We start from the raw sequence: 11,204 nt of genomic DNA on the forward strand, positions 1-11,204 counted from the left end.
ACACGCGGGGAACCGCTGAACCCCGGGCCGGAAGCCTAGTTTCTGCTCACCTGGGCCGGGAGCGTGGCGTCGCCTTAGTAACGGCCACTTCCGGCCCCCACCGGAAGCCCGCAAAGTCGTTCTTCGGACGGCGCGCCGGCCCCCAGTGGGGCGGGGAGACTCAGCTTCTCCCGCGGGGACGCGGCGACACCCTTGAGGACTCGCGACTGAACCCGGGGCGACACGTGGCCTCGGGCCGGGAGCCATGGACGGCTTCATCCGCTTCACCAACCAGACCCAGGGCCGGGACCGACTCTTCAGGTGAGGCAGGTGCCCGCGGCCTCCACCTCTTCCCGGTGCTGCGACCCGAGCTGGGTCTCGGGTCTTCCGGCTTCGGGAGGAGGGACTCGCCCAGTGGACGGCGGCGGGACGGAGTTCGGTTCCGGAGCCCTTCTCGCCGGCACTTTGCCGGACCGGACCCTGCGGTCCGGCCGGGCCTCCGCGGGACAGCCCGGTGTGTGGCCCCGGAGCCGCCCAGGCCCTGACCGTGGTGGACCAGCCCACCAGCGCTCTCCTAACCTGGGAGAGACCGGGTCCTCTCCACTCAGCGTTCTTCCGGGATTTTTTTTTTTTTTTTTAAGGATTTTGGTTTTTTTTAAGTAATCTCTACACCCAAGGTGGGGCTCGAGCTGGCAACCCCGAGATCAAGAGGTCCACCATTCCACCGACTGCGCCAGCCAGGCGTCCCCCGGAATTTTTTTTTTTTTTTTTTTTTTTTTTTTGAGATGAACTTTGGGTTGGCATTTGTGGCCAGGGAAGTCAGCCACTTGGTTGTGGCTACAAATACCCCCATGAAATGCTTATGGAGAGACAGAAGTCGTATTTCTCTTCTGTTATTGCCCTGTCTACCTCATTGAGATTGTAGGGAAGGAAAAATTCTTCCTCTACCCTCAAGGTCTTTCAACTAGACTAAGAATTAAGTTTACACGGAACAGGTTCACAGCAGGGGGGGGGGGGGGGGAAGGTGTGTGCACAGAGGCCCAGTATTGAAATGAAGACCTAGAGAAATGCCCCAGGCAGGCAGTGTTTCTACATTTTAGGCAAACAGACAATACATTTGTGAGGAATTGACAGGATAAAGAAAACGGGTGTTTGGGAGCTTCATTTAGGCGGGAATCCTAAATAGGATTTAGGCTGAGGTAGCAGGATTAGGAAAAAAGTAAGGAGGTTTGTTTCTACAACTTTCTCTGTTTTAAAGCTCCTATCTCCGGTGATAAGGATGTCTTTTTACTTCCTTAGTAGAGGGAGGGTGTTTTTCATATGGGAGATGTGTTTTCTACTTTCTGGGGGACAGAGGAGGGTCTGAGTGTCCTTGCACTGGCTGTCTCTTAAGTAACTTTTATTTAGAATAATCAGTATGCCCAAGTGGCACATTTTGGGGTGGCCTACCCTCCGCCCCTACAGTTTCCTTTTCTGAAACTTCCCTGGAAGTTTCTTACGTTAAAAGTTGAGCTGATAAGTTGTTCCATTTCCTTGAACCAGTGTCTTAGTTCTGACAATAGGTCATTTTAGTTAAACTCATTTCAGGAGGCAGCGGTGCAAGTGTGTCCTCAAAGTTAGGCCTATGGTTCAAATAATCAGGTAATAAATAAGGCATTTCTATGGAAACAAAAGAAGAACAACGATTCACGATTAGATCAAATTATAAGCCAGTTTCGGAGTTCTCAATGTAGCCAGTCGAGGATTTCTAGTTGTCAGGTTTAAAGCATCTTTACATAAAATGAGGGCAGACTGTGGCAATCTGACAGAGTTGCTTGGTTTGTAGTTTGAGTATCTCTGGTGATCATTTTGAGTGGCTCATAGAGCACCAGGCATGAAGATTGCTCATGTGTGAGCTGTTGTGATTTTTCTGAAGTTCACATCAAGTTGTTCATATTCAGTTTGCAGGGCTTTAGGAGAAAGGTCAGTCTTAGTTATCAAATGACTTCAAGTCAAAAATATAAAAAATATTAGGTTGGAGAATTGTAGCCAGGCATTGGAAGAAACTAGAAGAAATCAGGATCTAGTCCAGTTTATAATGACTTGTATTCGAATCTAATATCCACAAAGGTGTGTTATTGAAACATAATTTTTTTTTCATATAATCACTCTCATTTTACCAAAGATAGCCAAATCAAGACTAATTTCTTTGCAAAATAAGCCTAGTTTGGATAAACTTGGCCTGATTATTTATATAAGTGCAGCAAAAATAGTGATTAATCATACAGGCTCTTTTAAATCTGCTTTGCTGGAGCTTTTTATAAGGAATATCCATATTGAACTTTAAACGGCCGTTTGATGCCAGAAGCCAAGCCAGATACTTGCCATCAGACTTCACCTGTAATACCTACAGGTTAAGGTTAATTCCTCTCTTCTTCAGGCCCCCCCGAATATCCTGAGGTTCTTGCACCTGTCAGGATGTGACCTCCTTTACTCACCTGGTAAGATTGCTGGGAGCCCTGTAAGCAAGCTGTCAGGCTGTTTTTCCAAAGGGCTTTACTTGCTCCATAGAGTCACCCTTAGTGCCTTAAACCTGTCTAGTCATATCCAAATTAATGCCTGTCTCCCAAATGTGACTTTCCAGTCAAAGCCTTGGTAATATAACCCATGCTTCCAATTGTGTCCTGTTACAAGAAGAACAAACTCTTACTGAACTTACCCAAATAAATATGTTGTCAAAAAAAATACAAGAATTCAATGGGAGTTTTTGAATTCTGGAGGGATCAGATAGGGAGAAGAAGAAATTGTTGTAAATCATAGCTTAAGAGAAGAACTTTTCTTAAATCTGGAGAAACAAAACATTAAAAAATTATCAATGTTTCAAGCAAAAATGTCACAGTTGTAATTATCCTCCTCAGTTCATTTAGTCCCATGTTATTTATTCTTGATCTGCTTTAATTCTGTTCTTCCATTAGTTTCAAAAATTATTTCCCAGTTCAGTTTTATGATCTTAAGGTTATCAGAAACCTGTATTTGTCAAAGTTCCTTTTTATGAATCTCTCAAGATGAAACACATATGCAGGAAACTTTTGTAAAAGGATCTGAGTAAAGTATTAATTGTCTATAAATGATAAAAAAGTTAAAAATGGCCATGGTTAAAGATCTGATTAAAGTTTGTCAGGGAGCAAGAATTCCTGTTCTCTCAAAGATCCTTCTAGCTAGTCTAAGAATCAAATTGACCTGAGACGGATTAAAAGAAGAAAATCAAATTTAACAGGTGTACACACAGGGTATCCACCTAGACATGAAAATTCCAAAGACAGGCAAAATTAGTTGTGTGTGTCTGTCTGTCTGTCTCATCCTGAGCTAAGGAGAAGGGAGTACAAGTCTGGGATTTCAGAAGAAAGAAATGCACTTCACAGAGTGAAAGAAGAAGAGCAGATGTTTGGTAATTAAATGTTTACCTTACCATACAGATGGGTCATTCAGATAAAATTTATCTCTGCTAAGAACCCTTATTCTGGGAAAGACCTTCAGTTTAGATTCTGTATAGTTAAGGGAGGGGCAGAAATTTCTCTCGAGCCCGTAGGGTCTGAGAGTAGTAGGATTAGAAAAAAGAAACGAGGTTTGTTTCTACAACTTTCTCTGTTTTAAAGCCCCTAAAGGATGTCTTTTTATTTCTTAGTACAGGGAGGATATTTTTCATATGGGAGATGTGTTTCCTACTTTCCGGGGGACAGAGGGGGGTCTGAGTGTCCTAGCACCAGCTGTGTCTTAAGTAACTTTTATTTAAAATAATCAGTGGGCACATTTGGGGGCAGCCTGCTCTGGGCCCCTACAAGAGTCTGCGTGTGAATAGTTTTGTGAACTGTAAAACCAAGTACCGTATGGAGAGCGCCAGACAACTAACTGCACCTCTAAGTACTGAAAATACTGAACAGAGATTGTGCTTTCATACTAATTAGTTCATGATGTTTCTTTTAGAAATTTGGTTGATTCTTGCTCAGTAATAAAGAATAAAAAGGAACTTTGACAAATACAGGTTTCTAAATCGTTAGGGTTGTGGTTTCATTTAACAGCTTCCCTTCTCTTCTGGGTGTGCTGGTGCTGATACAAACAGTCCAGTACGCATAGCCCCAGTCATGAGACTTTTGGAAGCCAACTTTATGCCAGATTTTGTTCTCAGTGTGTTACCACTGTTAATGCATTTAACCCTCATCACAACCCTGAGAGGTGGATACTCTGAATGATTCCCATTTCACAGATGGGGAAACTGAAGCAGGAGGTTAATAGGAACACAGTGGCAGAGCTGAGATCTAAATCCACGCAGTTGACTCCAGTGCCCACCATTTTAATGACCAAGCCATACCACTGTTGTAATTAATTTGATAGATTTTTTTAAATGGTCACGTTGTATACAAGCTTCATTAAAAAGAAGTCTTCAAATGCAGTGCGCTCAGAATGTACCCTGCAAGGTTTATCAGTGAGGTTGGTTAATAAAATAATTGTTTAGGATATACTTTTCCGCAAGATCTGAGATCTCTGGTATCCATTTCCCAATCCCTATGGTGATCTATAGCTCCTGTAAACTAACTGGCATTCATAAAATAATACCTGGGTTTGGGACGCATTCCTGTTATTAGCCCAAATCTGAGGAAGGGGGGCTTATTGGCGTGACAGGCTTGAGCCCTGTAGCCAGGAAACTACTTTAAAAGAGAGAGATTCTTTTTTACTTCATCCCCGATAACAAGTTCACCATTTTGGAAAATGTGCCACATTTTTATTGAGAATAACATGTGTAGCCTGCAGGGATTCCAGTGCAGTTACAGGCCTGTGGGAGACAGGCACCCGCTTTGTTAAATAGACTCCGGTGCGTTTAGATGTTTGATCATGTGATATAAAACTTCTCATGGGTTACACTGCTGTTAGTAAGGCAGTGTTATTTGTAGTCGTAACAATAATCACTTTATGGACTATTTAGTATTAAGCAGGAGTCTGTATTTATATAAAATCCTAACTAGTTTTGAAAGACAAATATAAAAGCCTATCTATACATATTCATGTATTGGTGTGTATTTGATCCTTTTACAAAAAATTCAGTAATGTGCCAACTGAACTTTTCATTTGGTTCTGGTTTGAGTGTATGTCCGATCACATGAGTAGGTGGTGATACGTAAAAAGTTCATTTTAGAAATCTGAAAAATCATTCTAAACAGGAGAAAATAGAGAATATGGATCACTGCAGACTTAACATGAGGGAGATTTTTTGCAATTTCCACTTTGACTCTACCCATTTCTCTGTGCCAGCAACAGGCCTTTTGAAGGGCTGTTCACTATTACTACAGAGTTCTCTTTCATTACCTTTGTGTCACATTTCCATCACATGTTCTACCCTTTGGCCTCGTGGAGTGACTGTTGCAGAATTATGCTCTTGTAAGAGCCACTTATATGAGAAATTGTCTTGGAAACTTTGCTTTTAGCAACACATGTTTCTCCTTTCCTTACTTCATGAATCAAATTTCGTTTGGTTTGTAAATCATTCTCCTCATTTTTTTTTTTCCATTTCAGAGCCACTCAATACACATGCATGTTGCTTAGATATTTGTTAGAGCCTAAAGCTGGCAAAGAGAAGGTGGTAATGAAGCTCAAGAAACTGGAGTCCAGTGTGAGCACTGGCCGTAAATGTAAGTACCCTGTCTCTTGAGGGACAGTGGTTCCTGGTTTCAAATCGTCAGACCCTGTAATTTACAAAATGCTTTCTAAATCATTAATTTCTAATCCTTGAAGTTTTTTGATGAAGTTGACCAGTAAAGCTGCCTTCATGAAATGACAGGCCAAGAAGATTGAACGTTTGCTACAGACTGTTCGCCAACACCCTCCTATGTGCACATTTGGTGCTATACCATATCTTTCTGCTTAATCATAGCCAGTGGACATACAGTGTGTTAGCTCACCTTTAATTCTTAGAATTATACAATGTTTTGGCAATCCCTAACATGAACTTCTGGCTTGTGGAAGGCCTTTGTATTCTCTAGAACAGAATAGCTTGCCTTTTCCCCTTCTTCTCTTGAGGGATTGCTAGAGGAAATCGAGGGGTGGTTCTCGGCCTGTTTGTGGGATGGTTTCATGTTACAGGCAAAAGTGAAGTCAGTGTCTTGCACTCATTTAATTCATTTTAATAATAAAGCATACTGGGAAACCCCAAACTTCTAGTAACAATTGCATGCCTGAATCTTAGTTGTTTGATAAGAATCAGATGTTGTTACAGTAGGTAGGCAGAGATGTTAGAATGGAATGTAGAAATCCGATGTTGAACAATTATTTTTGAGCAACTACTTTGGGTAGAGAGCTGAGCTTTATAAGAGAAATAAGATTACATGGTATAAATAATGTATAAGATTTAGTGCCAAATATATTAGCTCGGATAGAGGGGGGGAAAAGGTTTGGGAGGAGGTGGAACTTGAGGTGTAGCTAGAGAGAAAGGGAAGGAGAGCCTTCTTTCCCCCCACGAAGGCTCAAAACTGTTATGAGCAAACCATTGTATTAGAAGGTCAATGACAGAAGACTTAAGCTGTCAAGGGTAGGGTGAGCTTTTTTGGATGACTTTGAAGGATAGGATAAGAAGTTCTCAGATTGTTTAGTATGAACAAACATCTCAGATTGTTTAGAACTCACAGGTACTTTAGAGATCACTAGTCTCTGAAGTCCGGGAAGGACTTACCCAGGGTCATTCAGCCAGTTGATGCAAGAGCAAGAACTGGAACCCAGGATAATTCATTACGTATTCTGTTTTGTGTTACTTTTGTTAAAATAATACCAGACATTGTCCTGAGATTCTAAGTCTCTTGAGGGTAGCCACTTTTGAGCGTTTGCTGAGTCTAAGATATAGTCCTTTAAGGAAAGTACTTCTTTTGTATTCTCCATAATGTTTAGGACTATAACTCATTCTAGTAGGTGCTCAATAAATATTTGTTGATTGATACATCCCTGATTAATTGAATTACATGCTCAGATGAGGATATGCCTTGTAGTGGTTGATTTAATTCAACTAGGAGTCACATACGACAATATTAATAGTTTTCCCAGCCACTAAATCCTACCATCTCTACTTTGTCTTCCTAACAGTAGGGAGCCAAAAGGGGTTTGGACCACAAGATGGCAAAATGATAATGGTGTTTTATAAGAAAAGCCATCTTTGTCTGGAAAGTAAATAAAATCTAAGGCATCAGACTCTCCAGAATGTTGGCATCTGGGTCAGAGAAATAGCCACAGTGAATCAAAGCTTCGTATGTGCAAAAATAAATAAATAAGTAAATAAATAAATAAAGTTGCATCTAGACTTCATGTTATAGTACTTTTCTTCTAACGAAGTATAGCTGGTAACATTCAAATGTCGCAATCCATACTCATGATTGACCTTGCCTGAAGGATGTTGTAAGCCAATGTTAAGGTATTCACTGGAACAGAGGTGATAAATTTAAAGAGTCACTGTCTTTTGTGCCTTCCAGGATCATTTTGGGTGTCCTTAATATACTGCAAAGTCCTTCCTTATGCCTGAGCAAAGACTGAGCCTCAAATGACAGTCATTTGTCAAAACACCAGTGCTGGCCTCTCACCCTGATATAGGGATTCTGCCTTCATATAACATAGTAATTAAATATTTGTTAACTGTTGTGGGTTCTTCTTGCAGGGTTCAGATTAGGCAATGTGTTACATGCTGTGCAGGCGACTCAGCAGAGCGTTCATGCCACTGACCTGGTACCCCGCTTATGCCTGACATTAGCCAACGTGAACCGTGTGATTTATTTCATCTGTGATACCATCCTGTGGGTGAGGAGCGTAGGGCTTGCCTCTGGCATTAACAAAGAGAAATGGCGCATGTGGGCTGCCCGCCATTACTACTATTCTCTCCTGCTGAGCCTGGCCAGGGATCTGTATGAAATCTCCCTGCAGATGGAACAGGCTGCACACGACAGGGCAAAGAGGGAGAAGTCCCTGTCTCAGGAACCTCTTGGGTACAGCGTGGCTGATGAGGAAACAGAATGGCTCCAGTCCTTTCTCCTTCTCTTATTCCGATCTCTGAAGAAGCATCCTCCCTTGCTCCTGGACACAGTGAAGAACTTCTGTGATATCTTGAACCCCTTGGACCAGTTGGGGATCTATAAGTCCAATCCTGGCATCATTGGACTTGGAGGTCTTGTGTCCTCCATAGCAGGCATCATCATCGTGGCCTATCCTCAGATGAAGCTGAAGATGCACTGAAGTGGTTTCATACTGAAGACTAGTGCCTGCTTTAAAGATAACGTCTTAGGATGGACATTTGCATGAGGCACAGACCATGTCATACTGCGCAAAAGACTTGTTCACGTGAGCATTTAGTGACCAGTGGTGTGAGCAGAGGTGGGGCCAAGAATGGAGAATGGGGGCACATGAAAATTTATATGTGTTTTTTAGAGGGCTGGAGTGACTTCTGAATTTCTGAGTATTTTCCTTTCATCCAACATTTATTGAACATCTCTTAGGCTCATCGTGGGAGCTTACTGTTTGCTGAATGTATAAAAATGGAAAAAGGCCCCCAAAATTGAACATTAATATACAGCGACCTTTGGGTTGTGCGCCTCACTGCTTTTGCCCAGCTACCGTCGGTCTGATACCCAGCCCTCTCCCAGACCTAGTACAGGCCTCTTATTCCTCTGACCAGATCCCGACCCCCCACCCCCCACCCCACTTCTCCCTAGAGGCCCATGCCTAGGCGTGGCGGGGGGAGGGGGCTGGGCTTATAGCCTTTCATCATGGCAGTCCTGTCCTTCCTCTGCCCAGAAGTAGAATCAGAAACGCATCAGGCACCTTCATGGTAGATATGGTTACTTTAGGTGGTGCATTGAGGAAGCAGAAATCAGAAGCACATAGGACTGAGGTACACATAATATGGGAGGTCACAACAGGTGCCTGTGGGTGGCCTGTGACAGATGAGGAAACAGGTTTAAAAAACCAGCCAGCACCTCATTCCTCTGACTCCCAATTCAGTGTTCTTTCGAGGATAGGTCATTGCCTTCCTGATTGAGTGGACGTGTGAGACTCCAGAATCCTGTACAAAAAGCCTTTTTTAGAACTTTGTTAGTGGTTTATATAAAAATTAAAACTGTGTCTAGATTCATCAGCTAGATTTTTTTATTTAAAGCCATATAACAGTTTGGGCACTACCACATTAATTTTCATCAAAAGTTATACAGTTAAGAAATTTCATGAATACCCTGAATGAAGGAGCATCACAATTTTCTATGATAAATCAGACTTCATATGTGTGAGGTGGTTGGGGGAGTGGAAAAGAGCAATAAGGGGCTAGTGGAAAAGGCCATTTATTCATGGTCCTACTTCCCATCTTGGGTGTTGAGTTATTTGTGATTGCAGATCCTCTGATTTGAGGGAAATGAAGCAGAAAAATAAGATGCCATCAGCTAGGAGGCCAATGTCAGTCCTATCAGTAAAGCCATTTCACTTACCTGAATGGAAATGAGAAAAGAAATGTACACTAAATAAATTTCCCATAAATGTGAATGAGATTCTTTTTTTTTTTTTTTTAAGATTTTATTTATTTGTTTGACAGAGAGCGAGAGCAGGAACACAAGCAGGGGGAGTGGGAGAGGGAGAAGCAGACTCCCCGCTGAGCAGGGGCCCGATGTGGGGCTCGATGTGGGGCTCGATGTGGGGCTCGATCCCAGGACCCTGGGATCATGACCTGGGCCGAAGGCAGATGCTTAACGACTGAGCCACCCAGGCGCCCTGTGAATGAGATTCTTAAAAAGCAGACTCAGGTCCTTGGCTCTCTTATTTTTAAAGTGATTAATCAAGATAATAAGATTTGAGAAAATACTTCGGGAATTTTAAGTGAAATGAAAGCTGCTAGGTCAGGGCAAGTAAAAAGTTTAAGCAACTGATTTTACTTTGTCCAGATCCTCTACTGTTGTAGATTAATTATGTCTAATAAATTTCTAGACAAAAGAGACTCCAGTGTCTGTGAATGTGTTCTGGGAATGAAGAAGCGCTAAATGAAGGGCGATCCAGAGATGATCAGAGTATACACAGTTGGTAGAGAGCGCTCTGGTAAAATGAGCTCTCGCCTGGAAGATCTAAGCTGAGGAGGAGGATGAAGAAAGATGTAGATTGGAACGTCTGGGTTGAAAGAGACCTCTGAGGTGATCTCATCCAGGACAGGGTCTTCTGTATCAGCTCTGTCAGGTGGAGCTTTGGCTTCTGCTTGGAGAAGTTGGCCTTGAATCTGTGGTGGCATGTTATGGTGGCATCCATCTTGGTACTTTTGTCCTCTGCGATTTAGGGTGGGTGATGGGGAATTTGGGGAGCACTACTTCTTCTAGAGTTTGTGAAAACCTTAATGGTACCCTGGTACCTCCCTCCCTGTACATCTTTCTCGTTTCTAACGAACCCTCCCCACCTCCGAGCCTCCACATTTCATGAGGGATTTTAAAAACCAAAGACGTTCCTAAGAGATGTACAGGCCAGCACATTCACAACTGAACATTGTTCCCTGAGAATTTATTCAGCAACAAATGTTTGAATGCCATGCTTAGCAGTGGGATCCACTTGTGCGCAGGAGGACCAAGGTCCCTGTGCTCATGTGGGAAGGGAGGGGGCGGGAGGGGCTGGTGAGGGGAGGAAAGAAGATAACTCTGTGTCCTTCAAGCTGGGGCTAGAAGACAGACTGCTCCCAGGAGACTGCCCTAGGCCCTTTCACTGCTTCTCACCTCTTACCCACATTCCAGACTCCCAGCTGAAGCTGCCAAACGACCGGCTTTGTCAGCAGAACTTTCAGGCACAGAGCCCTATACACTCTCTGGCCCAGGGCCATTACTCCAAAGGCTTGGAACAGCCCTTTGGCCCAGTTTGCTCTCCAGCCTCATGGATAGTTTGTCCTGAACCTTGAAGTGAGGGCAGAGGCTCCTTTTTTAGATGCTTCCTTTCCTTTCCATTACTGTCTTGTATTTTAAAAGTCCGGGTTGGATCAATAAGTATTAAATGTATCACATACTTATAACTCCTTTTGGAGGCTCCCTGTTTGACTCTCCCTTTTCTGACCCCTCATTCCCTGCCTTATTATATCACAAATACAGGATTACCAAGAATCCATCAGAAATCTCCCCATCTCTTGCCTCTTTCTCCTATTGCCCACAGCATACAACTTAGCAGAGGGTCAACAATAGAGGTAATTCTACCAACAACAAGGAAAA

At 42.9% G+C, this 11,204-nt stretch overlaps 2 protein-coding genes across 13 annotated transcripts in view; one reads left to right on the plus strand and one right to left on the minus strand.

Annotated features, from left to right (window-relative positions):
* Positions 1-2,664, minus strand: part of WDR93 (WD repeat domain 93) — a 48,756-nt gene extending 46,092 nt beyond the window's left edge. For 8 of the 10 annotated variants that reach the window (XR_008507950.1, XR_008507949.1, XM_054513315.2 and 5 more), the window contains exon 1: positions 51-186. The gene's annotated coding sequence lies outside the window, so the exon portion shown is untranslated. Of the gene's footprint in view, positions 1-50; positions 187-2,456 lie in introns of those variants that run through there. The other 2 variants (XM_064569890.1, XM_064569889.1) reach the window with 2 other exon arrangements.
* Positions 160-9,115, plus strand: PEX11A (peroxisomal biogenesis factor 11 alpha). Of its 3 annotated transcripts, XM_045899410.2 has the most exons (4): positions 160-300; positions 2,399-2,459; positions 5,527-5,642; positions 7,649-9,115. In XM_045899410.2, the coding sequence occupies exons 3-4, from the start codon at positions 5,546-5,548 to the stop codon at positions 8,218-8,220; spliced, it is 669 nt and encodes a 222-aa protein (XP_045755366.1). In that variant the 5' UTR covers positions 160-300; positions 2,399-2,459; positions 5,527-5,545; the 3' UTR covers positions 8,221-9,115. The 3 variants fall into 3 exon arrangements, with proteins under 3 accessions (XP_045755366.1, XP_045755364.1, XP_064425962.1); XM_045899408.3 differs by lacking the exon at positions 2,399-2,459; XM_064569892.1 differs by lacking the exons at positions 2,399-2,459; positions 5,527-5,642 and having other exon boundaries at positions 168-300.
* Positions 9,116-11,204: the final 2,089 nt, after the last annotated feature.

Source organism: Mirounga angustirostris, unplaced genomic scaffold (assembly GCF_029215605.1).
Source record: "Mirounga angustirostris isolate CCGP_5_RB_7025 unplaced genomic scaffold, mMirAng1.0.hap1 SCAF_9, whole genome shotgun sequence".
In the NCBI taxonomy this organism is placed as follows: Eukaryota; Metazoa; Chordata; class Mammalia; order Carnivora; family Phocidae; genus Mirounga; species Mirounga angustirostris.

Excerpts from the sequence above, each read along its gene's own strand:
- PEX11A (XM_045899408.3), top strand. The coding sequence starts at position 245 with ATGGACGGCTTCATCCGCTTCACCAACCAGACCCAGGGCCGGGACCGA. Across the intron at positions 301-5,526 it reads GGCCGGGACCGACTCTTCAG|AGCCACTCAATACACATGCA; the intron begins GTGAGGCAGGTG and ends TTTCCATTTCAG. Across the intron at positions 5,643-7,648 it reads TGTGAGCACTGGCCGTAAAT|GGTTCAGATTAGGCAATGTG; the intron begins GTAAGTACCCTG and ends TTCTTCTTGCAG.